Source organism: Ostrea edulis, chromosome 1, assembly GCF_947568905.1.
Source record: "Ostrea edulis chromosome 1, xbOstEdul1.1, whole genome shotgun sequence".
Taxonomy (NCBI): Eukaryota; Metazoa; Mollusca; class Bivalvia; order Ostreida; family Ostreidae; genus Ostrea; species Ostrea edulis.
In genome coordinates, this window is record NC_079164.1 from 793,437 (window position 1) to 815,431 (window position 21,995).

General features: G+C 36.5%; 1 protein-coding gene across 2 annotated transcripts in view; it reads left to right on the forward strand.

Annotated features, from left to right (window-relative positions):
• Nucleotides 1–21,995, forward strand: part of LOC125664541 (ER membrane protein complex subunit 1-like) — a 49,144-nt gene that overhangs the window by 18,324 nt on the left and 8,825 nt on the right. Inside the window, exons 12-20 of one of the 2 annotated variants that reach the window (XM_056152862.1) lie at nucleotides 1,163–1,180; nucleotides 2,728–2,844; nucleotides 3,240–3,295; nucleotides 5,192–5,353; nucleotides 10,106–10,270; nucleotides 11,737–11,904; nucleotides 13,219–13,341; nucleotides 16,633–16,717; nucleotides 17,790–17,906. In XM_056152862.1, the coding sequence (XP_056008837.1) occupies nucleotides 1,163–1,180; nucleotides 2,728–2,844; nucleotides 3,240–3,295; nucleotides 5,192–5,353; nucleotides 10,106–10,270; nucleotides 11,737–11,904; nucleotides 13,219–13,341; nucleotides 16,633–16,717; nucleotides 17,790–17,906 (1,011 nt within the window). The remainder of the gene's footprint in view (nucleotides 1–1,162; nucleotides 1,181–2,727; nucleotides 2,845–3,239; nucleotides 3,296–5,191; nucleotides 5,354–10,105; nucleotides 10,271–11,736; nucleotides 11,905–13,218; nucleotides 13,342–16,632; nucleotides 16,718–17,789; nucleotides 17,907–21,995) is intronic. The other variant, XM_056152863.1, reaches the window with a different exon arrangement.

The window sequence follows — 21,995 nt, forward strand, 5'->3', positions numbered from 1 at the left end:
ATGTCAGACTTCACACATATTGAAATCTTCACACGTACATAACAAGCAACTTTGTTAGAATAGAAGTATACATGATGACAAGGACAGTCAAACCTCATTATCACGAACTTAATGAAGCCGAGAGAAATTTTTTTTAGATATCGGAATTTTCCAGAAATTGAGGTCAAAATGCATACAGAAAAATTAATGTAGTTAGGACTTCCAACTCACTTCGGCATATTCATGGTATTCAAGATAGTGACTATATATTAAAGTATGCATATCATCAACTTAACAATACCCATATAATGAAGTCTGTCTTGACCTCCGACATTCAGAATGAGTAGTGACCATTTCTTTACTGAGCTCCTGGCATTTGAACTTGGAATCACAAGTCTTTCAGGTTAGACCTTAAAAAAAAATGAGATTATGTGTCATAGTAAGGATTGGTATGTTGAAAAACCCTCACTGCTACAACCTTGAGTGCCATCCAAAGGTCAAAATTTGTGGCACTTCACCGACAGCTGGTAATGTTTCTGTATATCATCAAGTGAAAGGATCTCAGCTGGTATGTAAGACAACAAACGTCCTGATTAGAACCTGATCAGACCTTGTTATCACAAACTGACCTCATGATCACTAACTGACCTCTCGTGATCACTAACTGACCTCATGATCACTAACTGACCTTATGATCACTAACTGAAGTGCCAAACGTAGGCCCATGTTACTATCATTTTGTAGTCGCAACTTGACACAGCCAAGCGACAGGAGTGACATGGTGGATAAAACAATCAAGGATTTGCACTACGTGGACTTTTTCTCAACCATTTGTATCAACATGATGATCAGCATTATAAATTAGATAACTTTAGATGTTTAAATACCAAAACCTAAAAACAGATGTCATGTTTTTATAGTTTAAATACCAAAACCTAAAAACAGATGTCATGTTTTTATAGTTTAAATACCAAAACCTAAAAACAGATGTCATGCTTTTATAGTTTAAATACTAAAACTTAAACTGATGCACAGGAGTGTAATCAATTTCTGGATGCTTATTCCCAAAGTTAGTTTTTATTTTTGCCTCCAACATAGAATGATTTTCATGAACTGAGTTTAGTGTAGCTCTACTGGTTCTGCGTCAGCTATGACCTGATTTTGTGATTTTTCCTTTCTGTAGAGCGGGACCACTCACCTGGTAATTTTGTATTATAGTCAGATCTGTACGTTGCATGATTTTTGTGGCATTGTTCCAGTGTATATGTTGTGTATAGTGTATCTGGTCTTCAGTCTCTCTGTGACACACAGGTATAGAAACTGGTTAATGATAAAATTAAAATAATAAATAAAAAATTAAACAGATCTAGAAAAACATTGTTTCCTTTTTCTTCTATTTCAGATTTTTATAAAAACACTGAGGACTTTCTTACTAGGTGGAGATTTTTTTTTATCAGCAATGATTAAAACATGCTTATAGTGAAGAGCTAGGGACAAACAATTACAATAAAACACACTTATAGTGAAGTGCTGGGGATGAACAATTACAGTAAAACACACTTATAGTGAAGTTCTGGGGACAAACAATTACAATAAAACACACTTATAGTGAAGTGCTGGGGACAAACAATTACAGTAAAACACACTTATAGTGAAGTGCTGGGAACAAATAATTACAGTAAAACGCCTTATAGTGAAGTGCTGGGGACCAAAAACTTCGTAATATGTTTTATAACTACAGGGATTGAAAATTATTTCTCTGTAAGTGGGAATTCAGTATAAGTGTGTTTGCTGTAATAATGTTTTACTGTACATATGTTTATGATTTATGGCAAACTTTGTGTCCAGTTTATATTGTTGTCACAGCTATAAAGTAAAAATAGCATACTGTATGACATCACTGATTATGTTAGAAATGTAGTGTGTGGGATTAGCAATAGAAAGGCTCCTGTAGTTTTACATTTACAGCATCAATCAGTTCAACAATTTACAGTATCTCTCAGAACAATGATTTACAGCATCCATTAGATCAATCATTACAGCATCCATCAGATAAATCATTTAGCATCCAACAGTTCAACAATTTACAGTATCTCTCAGAACAATGATTTACAGCATCCATTAGATAAATCATTACAGCATCCATCAGATAAATCATTTAGCATCAATCAGTTCAACAATTTACAGTATCTCTCAGAACAATGATTTACAGCATCCATTAGATCAATCATTACAGCATCCATCAGATAAATCATTTAGCATCAATCAGTTCAACAATTTACAGTATCTCTCAGAACAATGATTTACAGCATCCATTAGATCAATCATTACAGCATCCATCAGATAAATCATTTAGCATCCATCAGTTCAACAATTTACAGTATCTCTCAGAACAATGATTTACAGCATCCATTAGATCAATCATTACAGCATCCATCAGATAAATCATTTAGCATCCATCAGTTCAACAATTTACAGTATCTCTCAGAACTATAATTTACAGCATCCACCTAATCAATCAATTACAGCACCCATCAGATCTATAATTTACAGCATCCATCAGAACAATCATTTACAGCATTTCTTGGGATTCTAAGTGTTCCAGTAACTACTTACAGGGAAGATTGAATCCATTAGATCAATGATTTACAGCGATTCTAAGTGTTCCAGTAACTACTTACAGGGAAGATTGAATCCATTAGATCAATGATTTACAGCGATTCTAAGTGTTCCAGTAACTACTTACAGGGAAGATTGCGTGGAGGCGAGAGGAAGCCCTGGCGTATGTGTTGTCTGTAGAAATGATCGATCTACCGGTGTCCGAAAACCAGGCCAAGTATGAAGATGAATTTGGATCACACAGAGGTAACTTAGTGTGCTGGGGATAAATTCTGTAAGTAGGGGGGGGGGGTATTTCTGTAAGTATGGGGGGATAAATTCTGTAAGTATGGGGGGGGGGATAAATTCTGTAAGTATGGGGGGGGGGGAGGATAAATTCAGTAAGTATGGGGGGGGGGGGAGGATAAATTCTGTAAGTATGGGGGGGGATAAATTCAGTAAGTATGGGGGGATACATTCTGTAAGTATGGGGGAGGGGATAAATTCTGTAAGTATGGGGGAGGGGATAAATTCTGTAAGTATAGGCTTAACATTGTTTTTATTTAGGGTATTTGTGTACTGGGTACATGTATATTCTTTTTCTTGTTGAAGTACATTGATATTGTTGTTTTATGTAAATATAGTATTTCCTTTTATTATAGATGATATTGCAACCATGTACATGAAGAGGTTCAAGACTCAGTTTTCACAGTTAAAGGTAAATATAAGCTGATGTACGTGTATGTTTCGTTGTTTAGGACTCGTAATGTAAATATAAACTGATGTACATGTATGTTTCGTTGTTACGGACTCGTAATGTAAATATAAGGTGATGTAGGTGTATGTTTCGTTGTTTAGGACTCGTATTGTAAATATAAGCTGATGTACGTGTATGTTTCGTTGTTACGGACTCTTAATTTTCAATTCAAGTGACATTGTAGGATGGAGCGAAGTGAAATCTGCACCGGAAGTATTGAGGCCTATCAAAACTTCAGAATCATGTGACTTCAGTGTGTAAATTTAGAATAACTGAAATCAGTGTTCTCTGTAAATTTAGAATAAATCAGTGATCTGTGTAAATTTAGAATAAATCAGTGATCTGTGTAAATTTAGAATAAAACGGTGATCCGTGTAAATTTAGAATAAAACGGTGATCCGTGTAAATTTAGAATAAATCAGTGATCCGTGTAAATTTAGAATAAATCAGTGATCCGTGTAAATTTAGAATAAATCAGTGTTCTGTGTAAATTTAGAATAAATCAGTGATCTGTGTAAATTTAGAATAAATCTGTGATCTGTGTAAATTTAGAATAAATCAGTGATCTGTGTAAATTTAGTATAAAACGTTGTTTTATTGTATTCCACCAAGGAGTGTTGTAAATAAATTCCTGTAGGTAGTCTTTTGACTGATGTAATTAAATTCCTGTAGGTAGTTTTTTGACTGATTTAATTAAATTCCTGTAGGTAGTTTTTTGACTGATTTAATTAAATTCCTGTAGGTAGTCTTTTGACTGATTTAATTAAATTCCAGTAGGTAGTCTTTTGACTGATTTAGATGGATATTATTGACCTACAGAATTCAGCATTGCATTCAATGTATCCTGTTGGAACATTTCTACAGCTTGTCATGAACTGGAAAATGAGTAAAATTAACCGTATGAAAATCTCAATCTTCCGAGTTATTCGTATCAGACAATAGTGAAGTTATTCGTATCAGACAATAGTGAAGTTATTCGTATCAGACAATAGTGAAGTTATTCGTGTCAGACAATAGTGAAGTTATTCGTATCAGACAATAGTGAGGTTATTCGTATCAGACAATAGTGAAGTTATTCGTATCAGACAATAGTGAAGTTATTCGTATCAGACAATAGTGAAGTTATTCGTGTCAGACAATAGTGAAGTTATTCGTATCAGACAATAGTGAAGTTATTCGTATCAGACAATAGTGAAGTTATTTGTGTCAGACAATAGTGAAGTTATTCGTGTCAGACAATGAAGTTATTCGTGTCAGACAGTAGTGAAGTTATTCGTATCAGACAATAGTGAAGTTATTCGTGTCAGACAATAGTGAAGTTATTCGTGTCAGACAATAGTGAAGTTATTCGTATCAGACAATAGTGAAGTTATTCGTGTCAGACAATAGTGAAGTTATTCGTGTCAGACAATAGTGAAGTTATTCGTATCAGACAATAGTGAAGTTATTCGTGTCAGACAATAGTGAAGTTATTCGTGTCAGACAATGAAGTTATTCGTATCAGACATTAGTGGAGTTATTCGTGTCGGACAATAGTGAAGTTATTCGTGTCGGACAATAGTGAAGTTATTCGTGTCAGACAATGAAGTTATTCGTATCGGACAGTAGTGGAGTTATTCGTGTCGGACAATAGTGAAGTTAAACCTTCAGTTTTAATGATGAATTAAGAAATTCACAAAGTCGTAGGAAAAGTCGTGGCAAATGAAGGACTTGTTTGTCATCACCTTGAACAAATTTTTTATATACACACTGATTAGCAAAAAATAATGAAGTTTTGATTTAAAAGGAAGCGATAAGAAGAACATGATTTATTTTGGCCTGTTATAAATCAGAGATACAATACATCTGTACTTACAGACTTACATACAACAACAACTTCAGAAGCTTCAGGGTCACCGACATCATCACCATGACATCGAGGCAATGGCAGAAAGCGGGTCAGAAGACGAGGATGAGGAATTAACGCGAGACGAATTTAACCTCAATAAACTCATCATCCTGGTGACTGGAGCCGGCAAAGTAAGCAAAGTTAGGGTGAATCATGGGAGAATTTATCATTAAAAACATTGATCAACATCAAGTCTTTCTTAGTACTTTTCAACTAAAGACAAGTGGGAACCCCCCACCCCCCCCCACCCCCCCCCCCCCCCCCCCAACAATTTTCATACTCTGATCCTAATGATACTGATGTTGTAATAGGCATGTAACACACAGAATCACGGATTGTAGTATTCAGTATATGTAACAGCATCACGGATTGTAGTATTCAGTATATGTAACACACAGCATCACGGATTGTAGTATTCAGTATAATTATGTAACACACAGCATCACGGATTGTAGTATTCAGTATAATTATGTAACACACAGCATCACGGATTGTAGTATTCAGTATATGTAACAGCATCACGGATTGTAGTATTCAGTATATGTAACACACAGCATCACGGATTGTAGTATTGTAGTATATGTAACACACAGCATCACGGATTGTAGTATTGTAGTATATGTAACACACAGCATCACGGATTGTAGTATTCAGTATATGTAACAGCATCACGGATTGTAGTATTCAGTATATGTAACACACAGCATCACGGATTGTAGTATTCAGTATGTGTAACACACAGCATCACGGATTGTAGTATTCAGTATGTGTAACACACAGCATCACGGATTGTAGTATTCAGTATATGAAACAGCATCACGGATTGTAGTATTCAGTATATGTAACACACAGCATCACGGATTGTAGTATTCAGTATGTGTAACACACAGCATCACGGATTGTAGTATTCAGTATATGTAACACACAGCATCACGGATTGTAGTATTCAGTATATGTAACACACAGAATCACGGATTGTAGTATTCAGTATGTGTAACACACAGCATCACGGATTGTAGTATTCAGTATATGTAACACACAGCATCACGGATTGTAGTATTGTAGTATATGTAACACACAGCATCACGGATTGTAGTATTCAGTATATGTAACACACAGCATCACGGATTGTAGTATTCAGTATGTGTAACACACAGCATCACGGATTGTAGTATTCAGTATATGTAACAGCATCACGGATTGTAGTATTCAGTATATGTAACATGCAGCATCACGGATTGTAGTATTCAGTATGTGTAACACACAGCATCACGGATTGTAGTATTCAGTATATGTAACAGCATCACGGATTGTAGTATTCAGTATATGTAACAGCATCACGGATTGTAGTATTCAGTATATGAAACAGCATCACGGATTGTAGTATTCAGTATGTGTAACACACAGCATCACGGATTGTAGTATTCAGTATATGTAACACACAGCATCACGGATTGTAGTATTCAGTATGTGTAACACACAGCATCACGGATTGTAGTATTCAGTATATGTAACATGCAGCATCACGGATTGTAGTATTCAGTATGTGTAACACACAGCATCACGGATTGTAGTATTCAGTATGTGTAACACACAGCATCACGGATTGTAGTATTCAGTATGTGTAACACACAGCATCACGGATTGTAGTATTCAGTATATGTAACAGCATCACGGATTGTAGTATTCAGTATATGAAACAGCATCACGGATTGTAGTATTCAGTATGTGTAACACACAGCATTACGGATTGTAGTATTCAGTATATGTAACACACAGCATCACGGATTGTAGTATTCAGTATGTGTAACATGCAGCATCACGGATTGTAGTATTCAGTATGTGTAACAGCATCACGGATTGTAGTATTCAGTATGTGTAACACACAGCATCACGGATTGTAGTATTCAGTATGTGTAACACACAGCATCACGGATTGTAGTATTCAGTAAATGTAACACACAGCATCACGGATTGTAGTATTCAGTATGTGTAACATGCAGCATCACGGATTGTAGTATTCAGTATGTGTAACAGCATCACGGATTGTAGTATTCAGTATGTGTAACACACAGCATCACGGATTGTAGTATTCAGTATATGTAACAGCATCACGGATTGTAGTATTCAGTATATGTAACAGCATCACGGATTGTAGTATTCAGTATGTGTAACACACAGCATCACGGATTGTAGTATTCAGTATGTGTAACAGCATCACGGATTGTAGTATTCAGTATATGTAACACACAGCATCACGGATTGTAGTATTCAGTATGTGTAACACACAGCATCACGGATTGTAGTATTCAGTATGTGTAACACACAGCATCACGGATTGTAGTATTCAGTATGTGTAAAACACAGCATCACGGATTGTAGTATTCAGTATGTGTAACAGCATCACGGATTGTAGTATTCAGTATGTGTAACACACAGCATCACGGATTGTAGTATTCAGTATGTGTAACAGCATCACGGATTGTAGTATTCAGTATATGTAACATGCAGCATCACGGATTGTAGTATTCAGTATGTGTAACAGCATCACGGATTGTAGTATTCAGTATGTGTAACACACAGCATCACGGATTGTAGTATTCAGTATATGTAACAGCATCACGGATTGTAGTATTCAGTATATGTAACAGCATCACGGATTGTAGTATTCAGTATGTGTAACACACAGCATCACGGATTGTAGTATTGTAGTATATATAACACACAGCATCACGGATTGTAGTATTGTAGTATATGTAACACACAGCATCACGGATTGTAGTATTCAGTATGTGTAACAGCATCACGGATTGTAGTATTCAGTATATGAAACACACAGCATCACGGATTGTAATATTCAGTATATGTAACACACAGCATCACGGATTGTAATATTCAGTATATGTAACACACAGCATCACGGATTGTAGTATTCAGTATGTGTAACACACAGCATCACGGATTGTAGTATTCAGTATGTGTAACACACAGCATCACGGATTGTAGTATTCAGTATATGTAACACACAGCATCACGGATTGTAGTATTCAGTATGTGTAACACACAGCATCACGGATTGTAGTATTCAGTATGTGTAACACACAGCATCACGGATTGTAGTATTGTAGTATATATAACACACAGCATCACGGATTGTAGTATTCAGTATATGTAACACACAGCATCACGGATTGTAGTATTCAGTATATGTAACATGCAGCATCACGGATTGTAGTATTCAGTATATGTAACACACAGCATCACGGATTGTAGTATTCAGTATGTGTAACACACAACATCACGGATTGTAGTATTCGGTATATGTAACAGCATCACGGATTGTAGTATTCAGTATGTGTAACACACAGCATCATGGATTGTAGTATTCAGTATAGGTAACACACAGCATCACGGATTGTAGTATTCAGTATATGTAACACACAGCATCACGGATTGTAGTATTCAGTATATGTAACAGCATCACGGATTGTAGTATTCAGTATGCGTAACACACAGCATCACGGATTGTAGTATTCAGTATATGTAACACACAGCATCACGGATTGTAGTATTCAGTGAATGTAACACACAGCATCACGGATTGTAGTATTCGGTATATGTAACAGCATCACGGATTGTAGTATTTGGTATATGTAACACACAGCATCACGGATTGTAGTATTCGGTATATGTAACAGCATCACGGATTGTAGTATTCGGTATATGTAACAGCATCACGGATTGTAGTATTGTAGTATATGTAACACACAGCATCACGGATTGTAGTATTGTAGTATATGTAACACACAGCATCACGGATTGTAGTATTCGGTATATGTAACAGCATCACGGATTGTAGTATTGTAGTATATGTAACACACAGCATCACGGATTGTAGTATTCAGTATATGTAACAAATGTCTTGTGAAAGTATGAAATGATTTATCTAAGCGTCTTCACACCGGCCTATCATATGAAGAGGTTCCAGGTATAGCATATCATACCTCTAACAACTGAAAGACACATATCATATCTCCAACAACTGAAAGACACATATCATATCTCTAACAACTGAAAGACACATATCATATCTCTAACAACTGAAAGACACATATCATATATCTAACAACTGAAAGACACATATCATATCATATCTCTAACAACTGAAAGACACATATCATATCGTACCTCTAACAACTGAAAGACACATATCATATCTCTAACAACTGAAAGACACATATCATATCTCTAACAACTGAAAGACACACATATCATATCTCCAACAACTGAAAGACACATATCATATCTCTAACAACTGAAAGACACACATATCATATCTCTAACAACTGAAAGACACATATCATATCTCTAACAACTGAAAGACACATATCATATCTCTAACAACTGAAAGACACACATATCATATCTCTAACAACTGAAAGACACATATCATATCTCTAACAACTGAAAGACACATATCATATCTCTAACAAATGAAAGACACATATCATATCATACCTCTAACAACTGAAAGACATTTCTTATTCTTGCTTTTCATATTCTATTTACTTTGTTACATACAAGTTTTGTCATTATGTTGATAGCACTTTTTTTTTTTTGTTATTCAGAATTTAAAAAACAACAAGCATTGCTTTTTTGCAATTTCCCATTGTGACATCATCTTCAATAACGTTGAAAATATTGTGTTTTGATCGTGACATTCTAGTTGTTAGTATTTCAAAAATCCCTACACAAAAATGGAAGCATATATGAGAAAATAACTTTCGAATGGCTAACAATAGTAATGAAAAACCAGAATGAATGTAAATATATATACATTGTAAATTATGTGATGCATTTTCACTTTTGTGTATTACTTTCAGATCTACGGTGTCCGGAGCACAAATGGTCACATTGAATGGGAACACTTTTTCCCAGATTTAACTCCCTTTAACAGATATGGCCAACAGAAGCTGTTATTGTATGTACAGAGGACAACAGCTCACTTTCCTAACCCCCCACAGTGTACGATAGTGGGCAAACACAAGGTAGGGGACTAACGCCCCACAGTGTACAATAGTGGGCAAACACAAGGTAGGGGACTAACGCCCCACAGTGTACGATAGTGGGCAAACACAAGGTAGGGGAGTAACCCCCCACAGTGTACGATAGTGGGCAAACACAAGGTAGGGGACTAATGCCCCACAGTGTACGATAGTGGGCAAACACAAGGTAGGGGACTAACCCCTCACAGTGTACGATAGTGGGCAAACACAAGGTAGGGGACTAACGCCCCACAGTGTACGATAGTGGGCAAACACAAGGTAGGGGACTAACCCCCCACAGTGTACGATAGTGGGCAAACACAAGGTAGGGGACTAACCCCCCACAGTGTACGATAGTGGGCAAACACAAGGTAGGGGACTAACGCCCCACAGTGTACGATAGTGGGCAAACACAAGGTAGGGGACTAACCCCCCACAGTGTACGATAGTGGACAAACACAAGGTAGGGGATTAACCCCCCACAGTGTACGATAGTGGGCAAACACAAGGTAGGGGACTAACGCCCCACAGTGTACGATAGTGGGCAAACACAAGGTAGGGGACTAACGCCCCACAGTGTACGATAGTGGGCAAACACAAGGTAGGGGACTAACGCCCCACAGTGTACGATAGTGGGCAAACACAAGGTAGGGGACTAACGCCCCACAGTGTACGATAGTGGGCAAACACAAGGTAGGGGACTAAAATACAAATACAGCTGTACAGATGCATGGATAGTACAGTAAAACACAGTTACAGTGAACACACTTATAATGAATTCGCACTTACAGTTAAACATGGTTATAGTGAACACACTTATAATGAATTCACACTTACAGTAAAACAAAGTTACAGTGAACACACTTATAATAAATTCGCACTTACAGTAAAACACGATTACAGTGAACACACTTATAATGAATTCACACTTACAGTAAAACATGGTTATAGTGAACACAGTTATAATGAATTCACGCTTACAGTAAAACAGTTACGGTGAACACACTTATAATGAATTTACACTTACAGTAAAGTGATTTTAATTCCCTGGAGTTTTAAAACATAATATCATGAGATCATTGGATATAACAAATTACATTTATAACAAAACAAAATTGTTTGTCCCCAGCACTTCACTATAAGTGTGTTTTACTGTACTGTGATTTTCATGGCTTTTGTGGGGAAAAAAATATAGAGAGAAGAAATACATGTAAAGCTATGCTAGACTGTTTTTCTTTGAGTAAAAATTGCACTCTATTGATTTTCTTTATTTCAAATTAAGGAAAATTGTTATTCAACAAAAAGTTATGAAAGTACACAAAAATTGATATTCAATGAAAAATATGAAACCACAGTATGAAAGTTTTTACATTTCTTGTAGAACATGTTATTAGTTAATTAGCAGTAAAATAGTGATTTCCAATTTATATTACAATTCATTATTTTCAAAATTACTGTGTCTGTTACAGGCAACGGGCAATGGACTCCTGTTCTCCTTCAATCCTATTAGTGGAGAGGCTGTAGACACGCCCTCTACTGGCCAGATGTTGAACTTTAGAATTGTACAGGCTGGCATGCTGGGAGAATTAGATGACCACTTCCTGCGCGGCATTCTGCTACTTGACCCCAATGATCAGGTAGGACTACTGTTACTAGAAGATACATGTATGAGGTCTGTGGCATTTTCATGCAACTTAATTCCCTAATGTCTGTATCACTGCCTGGCCCTGTATCACGTCTGTATCACTGACTGGCCCTGTACTAATGTCTGTATCACTGACTGGCCCTGTACTACGTCTGTATCACTGCCTGGCCCTGTACTAATGTCTGTATCACTGACTGGCCCTGTACTAATGTCTGTATCACTGCCTGGCCCTGTCCTAACGTCTTTATCACTGCCTGGCCCTGTACTAACATCTGTATCACTGACTGGCCCTGTACTAACGTCTGTATCACTGCCTGGCCCTGTCCTAACGTCTTTATCACTGCCTGGCCCTGTACTAACATCTGTATCACTGCCTGGCTCTGTACTAATGTCTGTATCACTGCCTGGCCCTGTACTCACGTCTGTATCACTGACTGGCCCTGTATTAACGTCTGTATCACTGACTGGCCCTGTACTAATGTCTGTATCACTGACTGGCCCTGTACTAATGTCTGTATCACTGACTGGCCCTGTATTAACGTCTGTATCACTGACTGGCCCTGTACTAACATCTGTATCACTGCCTGGCCCTGTACTAACATCTGTATCACTGCCTGGCTCTGTCCTAATGTCTGTATCACTCCCTGGCTCTGTCCTAATGTCTGTATCACTGCCTGGCTCTGTACTAATGTCTGTATCACTGACTGGCCCTGTACTAATGTCTGTATCACTGACTGGCCCTGTATTAACGTCTGTATCACTGACTGGCCCTGTACTAATGTCTGTATCACTGACTGGCCCTGTACTAATGTCTGTATCACTGCCTGGCCCTGTACTAACGTCTTTGATACTTTGATTCTGCTTCATTGCTTACCAAATGCAGACAGAAAAAATTAACACTTTAGTATTTGGTCAGACAGTAAATGCAAATCTTGCCTGGCATGAAATAAGAAGTTTGCTTTCCATTTCCAGTATATTTAAGAAATAAATTTCAGTTTTTAAAATACAGGAGAGAATGAACTTCCCTTTTAAATTCTCAGTTTTAAAAAGTAGATAATCTGTATCCATACATGCATTGTTTGCATTCAGCAATACAAATCGTAGAGATACGAAAGACAAAACATTGGAAATGAAAATATTATCAAATATATACAAAATTCTGGACAAAGAGGCAGGCTTATTTTAGAAATGTATATTTTTTCAGGATATCACTTACAAATACTGTAATAAAACAGATGTAAAAAAAAACCTGAGAGGCTTTATTATTCGATGAACCATGTCTGAGGAGATTTTGTTTTCCTTTCAGGTTCATGTTTTCCCAGAGAAATGCTCCTCCGTTCTGAAGAGGACATACAGATCCCAGTTCTTGTTCGTGGCTGATCGTGACACAGGCTTTATAAACGGCTACAGGACTCTCCCGCTTCAGAAGGTACAAAAATGTAGCTGCATTCTAGGTTCCCTCTGTAACACGTAAGGCGTAAAAAATTATTGTGTAGTTCTGATTTTGTGACCTACCCTATTTTTTTTTAATCCTCCATCCTATTTTTTTAAGCTTGGGATGAGGATCCAAGATCCAATAATCATTTTTAAGTTATTTCCCCTTGATTGCCCAAACCCAAACCCAAAAGTTGATTGCACTAGGAAATTTTAGACAACAAAAGGTTTGGTGTCTTAGTCTTGAATGACATTTACAAACTTAAGTTGATCACACTAAGAAACTTTAGACAATGAAAAGAAGCAGTGCTTTTGCAACATTTTTCAAAAGGATCCTATGACTTTCGAATTGGGAAAATTGTCAACATTTTGATCAAAGTGGGAAAACCTAGACATTATTTTAGATATGCTAAATATATCATATCAAACAAGAAATCAAACACAAATTGATGTCATTATACCCCCCGAACGAAGTTCTGGGGGGTATATAGGAATCACTCTGTCTGTCTGTCCGTCCGTCCGTCCGTCCGTCCGTCCGTCTGTCTGTCTGTGCAGATTCGTGTCCGGGCCATAACTTCTTTGTTCTTTGACTTAGGCATACCATATTTGGCACACAGGTAGATCACCATGAGACGATGTGTCATGTACCTTCATGACCTCTATATGACCTTGACCCTTGACCTCAAGGTCAAAATTAAAAGTTTTTTACAATGGATTCGTGTCCGGGCCATAACTTCTTTGTTCTTTGACATAGGCATACCATATTTGACACATGAGTGTATCACCATGAGACGATGTGTCATGTACCTTCATGACCTCCTTATGACCTTGACCCTTGACCTCAAGGTCAAAATTAAATGTTTTTTACAATGGATTCGTGTCCGGGCCATAACTTCTTTGTTCTTTGACATAGGCATACCATATTTGACACATGAGTGTATCACCAGGAGACGATGTGTCATGTACCTTCATGACCTCCATATGACCTTGACCTCAAGGTCAAAATTAAAGGTTTTTACAATGGATTCATGTCCGGGCCATGACTTCTTTGTTCTTTGACATAGGCATATCATATTTGACACATGAGTGTATCACCATGAGACGATGTGTCGAGTACCTTCATGACCTGTATATGACCTTGAACTTTGACCTCAAGGTCAAAATTGATTATAGGGTTTTGACATAGTCATACCATAAGACATGGGTGTATCACCATGAGACTATGTGTCATGTACATTCATGACCTCTTTATGACCTTGACCTTTGATCTCAAGGTCAAAATTATAGGTTTATGCCATGGATTTGTGTTTGGACTATATCTTCCATTTTCTTCTACAAATGCATACCATATTTTTACACTCAGGAAAGAGGTAATTTATACCTATTAACAACACCCTTTGGGAGATTGGGGTAAGTGGGGGGTATTCTTAGTGAGCATTGCTCACAGTACATCTTGTTCTTCTTTTATTTTAGTACATATTCAACTTTCTTTTCTTTAAGCTTTTGAAATTTTCGACTATTCTTTCTGAATCATCTAGAATTGATGCGTCTTTGTCATGTCGTACATAAACTATTCACATTGAACTAATTTTTTTTTAACAAATACGTTTTTCGCCAGTTTTTATTTTTGTGAAAAGTGCAAGTTAAATTGGGAAAAAATTGGTAATTTTTGTTAGGGGAAAGGGCCGATATTCGGACCTAAAATGGGTCTTTAATAATCACTGAGTAGTGTGTCTTAGTTTTGAATGACATTCACAAACTTAAGTTGATCACACTAGGAAATTTTACAAATATATTAGTCATAGTATCATGCATGTTTTTCATTGGGCGTCCACCAAAAAGTTTTAAAAATAGAAACCGCACAAGTAGATTTTGTTACCATTAAATTTGTCTACAGTAAAACACAGTTACAGCAAAATTAATTGTGCGGTTTCTATTTTTAAAACTTTTTGGTGGACGCCCAACGAAAAACTTGCATGATTCTATGACTGATATATGATGAATTCACGCTTGCAGCGAAGTTATTTTGAATCCCTTTAGTTTTAAAACATATTATAAAATTTAGGATGTAGTGAATTATGTTTATAATGAATAAAAATTGTTCACTTCACTAAAAGCGTGTTTTAATGTGATTGTTTGTCCCCAGCACTTCACTATAAGTGTGTTTTACTGTAATTGTTTGTCCCCCTCCCCGACACTTCACTATAAGTGTTTTTTTCTGTAATTGTTCATCCTCAGCACTTCACTATAAGTGTGTTCTACTGCAATTGTTTGTCCCTCTGACACTTCATTATAAGCATGTTTTACTGTAATTGTTTGTCCCTCTGACACTTCATTATAAGCATGTTTTACTGTAATTGTTTGTCCCTAGCACTTCACTATAAGTGTGTTTTACTGTAATTGTTTGTCCCCAGCACTTCACTATAAGTGTGTTTTACTGTAATTGTTTGTCCCTCTGACACTTCACTATAAGCATGTTTTACTGTAATTGTTTGTCCCTTCACTATAAGTGTGTTTTATTGCAATTGTTTGTCCCCCAGCACTTCACTATAAGTGTGTTTTACTGTAATTGTTTGTCCCCAGCACTTCACTATAAGTGTGTTATACTGTAATTGTTTGTCCCTCTGACACTTCACTATAAGCGTGTTATACTGTAATTGTTTGTCCCTCTGACACTTCACTATAAGTGTGTTTTACTGTAATTGTTTGTCCCCCAGCACTTCACTATAAGTGTGTTTTACTGTAATTGTTTGTCCCTCTGACACTTCACTATAAGCGTGTTATACTGTAATTGTTTGTCCCTCTGACACTTCACTATAAGTGTGTTTTACTGTAATTGTTTGTCCCTCTGACACTTCACTATAAGCGTGTTATACTGTAATTGTTTGTCCCTCTGACACTTCACTATAAGTGTGTTTTACTGTAATTGTTTGTCCCCCAGCACTTCACTATAAGTGTGTTTTACTGTAATTGTTTGTCCCTCTGACACTTCACTATAAGCGTGTTATACTGTAATTGTTTGTCCCTCTGACACTTCACTATAAGCGTGTTATACTGTAATTGTTTGTCCCTCTGACACTTCACTATAAGCGTGTTATACTGTAATTGTTTGTCCCTCTGACACTTCACTATAAGTGTGTTTTACTGTAATTGTTCGTCCCCAGCACTTCACTATAAGTGTGTTTTACTGTAATTGTTTGTCCCTCTGACACTTCACTATAAGTGTGTTTTACTGTAATTATTGGTCCCTGTTATACAAGTAATTAAGATAACATTTTTTTTCCAGACATTTTCTATGGAGAAGGTTTGGACTGTGAATCTTCATAAAAAACAACAAACAATTACACAAGTGGTTGGAAAAAGACCACTAGGTAGGTACCCAACTGACAACTAGGTAGATATACAGTGACCACTAGATAGACAGTGACCACTAGGTAGATAGACAGTGACCACTAGGTAGATACACAGTGACCACTAGGTAGATATACAGTGACCACTAGATAGATAGACAGTGACCACTAGGTAGATACACACTGACCACTAGGTAGATACACAGTGACCACTAGGTAGATATATAGTGACCACTAGGTAGATACACAGTGACCACTAGGTAGATATACAGTGACCACTAGATGGACAGTGACCACTAGGTAGATACACAGTGACCACTAGGTAGATACACTGACCACTAGGTAGATAGACAGTGACCACTAGATATACAGTGACCACTAGGTAGATATACAGTGACCACTAGATAGAGAGACAGTGACCACTTGGTAGATACACAGTGACCACTTGGTAGATACACAGTGACCACTAGGTAGATATACAGTGACCGCTAGGTAGATACACAGTGACCACTAGGTAGACAGTGACCACTAGGTAGATACACAGTGACCACTAGGTAGATAGACAGTGACCACTAGGTAGATAGACAGTGACCACTAGGTAGATACACAGTGACCACTAGGTAGATATACAGTGACCACTAGGTAGATAGACAGTGACCACTAGATATACAGTGACCACTAGGTAGATAGACAGTGACCACTAGGTAGATACACAGTGACCACTAGTTAGACAGTGACCACTAGGTAGATATACAGTGACTACTAGGTAGATATACAGTGACCACTAGATATACAGTGACCACTAGGTAGAGAGACAGTGACCACTAGATAGCTAGACAGTGACTACTAGGTAAATAAACAGTGACCGCTTGGTAGATACACAGTGACCATTTGGTAGATATACAGTGACTACTAGGTAGATAGACAGTCACCACTAGGTAGATATACAGCCCATGGAATTATTTAGCTGTTGTTTCATTATAAATTTGTTATCTTTTGCTCGAAAGTCAAGATGGCTGTAAATGGATGAATTTTTGTTTGTATGAATGTTTACTGGATACCTGATGTGCTATTTATTTCTGTGAACTTTCAGAACAAGTTCATTCTCAAGGTCGTGTCCTTGGTGACAGAAGCGTTTTATATAAATACCTCAATCCCAATCTGGTTGTTGTGGTAACTGAGGGAGAAATCCAGGAACAGTCTCAAAAAGGTAAGTCCACAAAAAATACACATACAGTAAAACATGCTCATAACGAATTCACGTTTATTTCAAAGTGGAAATCATTCTCTGAGACGAAAAATAATGAAAGTTTTACGATACATATTGCAATACTTATGCCACGATTCAGTACGATACAACTTACAGAAGAAACCAATAATAACATTAAAGAAAAATTTAATAACCAACATTCACATTCATAATTTTAAAGCAAAATGGTTCCAAATTGCCAAACGTTAAGATGCATGTTGGCTCTGCAGTTTAATCTGATAAAGTTCATTATTATTTTCATAAGACTAAAGGCATATAATGGTCTGAATGTTATTGGATGCTATTTTGTCCCTCATGCAGGTAAAAATAATCATTACAGGCCAAACTCGATGTATTTTACTGAACCAGTTTGTAATAAACGTATCGAACCGAAAATCGAGGCAATGAATCGAACATTGAATCAAGTGTCTACATTGAACAGTATCGATATTTCGGTGCATCGTTTCAGTCCTACTGTACAGTAAAACAGGCTTATAAAGACTTCATGCTTATCGCAAAGTGATGTTTATTCATCCACAAGAGGAAAGTAACGATAATTTAGTTAGTTACAACGAGGTTTGTTCATAACAAATGTTTTTCGATGGTCCAGGAGAGGTGCTATTACCGTGTTTTTTCTGTATATACAGTGAAACTTCTCCAAACCGGCCGGCTCTCGGACCAGAAAAAACGGCCGGTTTAGAGGGATGGCCGGTATACCGAGAATTTAGCAATTATAGACGTTTTATTTCAATATTCACAATGTAGGTACTGTTCACTTTGATCTGGTGATCTATGATCAATTATCGGTGGAGATTAAATTAGTCCGCTTGTACCTAAAGGTAATTATGAATTACAAGAAATATTCTCGCTGAAATCATCAAATTTCAAATTGAAAATCTATAACAGGATACATAAAGAAAACACAGAGACCTATTATTGGAATCCCTCTTACCTATAAAAACTCTTGTTTACATTCATCGCTTATGTCATTAACAGTTTTGTTTTGAAGTTTTCAAAAAGTACAGTAGTAAATATGAAATTGTAATTTGAATATTTATTTGGAATTTTAAGTCTATGGAAACCAAGAAAATTTTAATCTATCTTTTAATAATTATCATTAACAGTCATGGGTTTGTTCTTTATTAACTACCGCTTATATCCATAAGATAGTATGGTGAAACAATATGGTGTTCAATTCCGTATTCATTCAATATGTTCCTAACTGTTTTTTACATTTTGTACATAATTTGGAAGGGTCTCTTGGATTAGCTAAGTGTCAATTAACACCCTTGACAGCACAGGTAAACAATAGAAATTAAAGAGGCCACTAGTGTTTTTCACACCTCCCATCCATAATTTCCCACCTGTCCCATTGGTCAGTCAATTTGCACACCTGGACTATCTTGATCAACCTCTGGCCAAAATTGTCTTGTCTTCAAAAAGTGGCCAGTATGTTAAGGGTAAATTACACATGTTTGTTAACAAATGTACTTTAAAAAGTGGCCGATGTCCGGTTTTCAGGGGTGGCCGGTTTTGTAAGACTTTCTTTGTAAGGAAATGTTAAGATTTCTGCCGGGACTTTGAAAATCGGCCGATATTCAGGGAGAACCGGTTTTCTGAGGGGCCGGTTTGGAGAAGTTTCACTGTATTTGTGGTCTCTGATACTGGTTATAAATGTTCTAGATTTTAGATTGCATGTCCAGGAGTATCTAATGTTTTTCTTAAAATAATCCTAGAGTTGAGGGTGAAAGAATGATAACAATTGTAGATGCATGTATAGATCATTTAACACTATCCTTATATAATGTATTTTTTATAAAGGTTTGAAGTTCAGAGATTCTATTTTATAGAATTACAAAGAATCCTAAATTTAAAAAAGTAACGAATGAGATATACAGTTGTGGATACTTACGACATATAGACGTTAATTACTGTACATTATTTTACGTGGATGCTTGTGACATATTGACGTGAATTACTTTAGATTATTTTATGTGGATACTTACGACATGTTGATGTGAATTACTATTAGATTCCTTTCTTTACGAGAGTACTTTATATCGCAAAATGCCTCATGAACGTCAAATTACGTGATCATGAATTTGCGAGTGGTCTATTGATCAAGAGTTTTAACGTGTATTTCATTCAGCACAATAAAAAAAAGCAAGTAATTTTATTTCATGTGTGGTGCTTCTTGCGAAATTACGTGATAATAAATCTTCACTTATATTTAAGAATTTACATAGATTTTATCTTGAGTTGTGGATGTGTATTAGATACATGAACTGTATTTTGTCTGGAGTTGTGTGTGTGTATTAGATACATGAACTGTGTTTTATGTGTGTGTGTATTAGGTACATGAACTGTGTTTTGTCTGGAGTTGTGTGTGTGTATTAGATACATGAACTGTGTTTTGTCTGGAGTTGTGTGTGTGTATTAGATACATGAACTGTATTTTGTCTGGAGTTGTGTGTGTGTATTAGATACATGAACTGTATTTTGTCTGGAGTTGTGTGTGTGTATTAGATGCATGAACTGTGTTTTATGTGTGTGTGTATTAGATACATGAACTGTATTTTGTCTGGAGTTGTGGATGTGTATTAGATACATGAACTGTATTTTGTCTGGAGTTGTGTGTGTGTATTAGATACATGAACTGTGTTTTGTCTGGAGTTGTGTGTGTGTATTAGGTACATGAACTGTGTTTCGTCTGGAGTTGTGTGTGTGTATTAGATACATGAACTGTGTTTTGTCTGGAGTTGTGTGTGTGTATTAGGTACATGAACTGTGTTTCGTCTGGAGTTGTGTGTGTGTATTAGATACATGAACTGTATTTTGTCTGGAGTTGTGGATGTGTATTAGATACATGAACTGTGTTTTGTCTGGAGTTGTGGATGTGTATTAGATACATGAACTGTATTTTGTCTGGAGTTGTGGATGTGTATTAGATACATGAACTGTATTTTGTCTGGAGTTGTGTGTGTGTATTAGATACATGAACTGTATTTGTCTGGAGTTGTGTGTGTGTATTAGATACATGAACTGTGTTTTGTCTGGAGTTGTGTGTGTGTATTAGATACATGAACTGTGTTTTGTCTGGAGTTGTGTGTGTGTATTAGATACATGAACTGTGTTTTGTCTGGAGTTGTGTGTATTAGATACATGAACTGTATTTTGTATTGAGTTACGGATGTGTATTAGATACATGAACTGTGTTTTGTCTGGAGTTGTGGATGTGTATTAGATACATGAACTGTATTTTGTCTGGAGTTGTGTGTATTAGATACATGAACTGTGTTTTATGTGTGTGTGTATTAGATACATGAACTGTATTTTGTCTGGAGTTATGGATGTGTATTAGATACATGAACTGTATTTTGTCTGGAGTTGTGTGTATTAGATACATGAACTGTGTTTTATGTGTGTGTGTATTAGATACATGAACTGTGTTTTGTCTGGAGTTATGGATGTGTATTAGATACATGAACTGTATTTTATGTGTGTGTGTATTAGATACATGAACTGTATTTTGTCTGGAGTTATGGATGTGTATTAGATACATGAACTGTATTTTGTCTGGAGTTGTGTGTGTGTATTAGATACATGAACTGTGTTTTATGTGTGTGTGTATTAGGTACATGAACTGTGTTTTGTCTGGAGTTGTGTGTGTGTATTAGATACATGAACTGTATTTTGTCTGGAGTTGTGTGTGTGTATTAGATACATGAACTGTGTTTTGTCTGGAGTTGTGTGTGTGTATTAGATACATGAACTGTATTTTGTCTGGAGTTGTGTGTGTGTATTAGATACATGAACTGTATTTTGTCTGGAGTTGTGTGTGTGTATTAGATGCATGAACTGTGTTTTATGTGTGTGTGTATTAGATACATGAACTGTATTTTGTCTGGAGTTGTGTGTGTGTATTAGATACATGAACTGTATTTTGTCTGGAGTTGTGTGTGTGTATTAGATGCATGAACTGTGTTTTGTCTGGAGTTGTGTGTGTGTATTAGATACATGAACTGTGTTTTGTCTGGAGTTGTGTGTGTG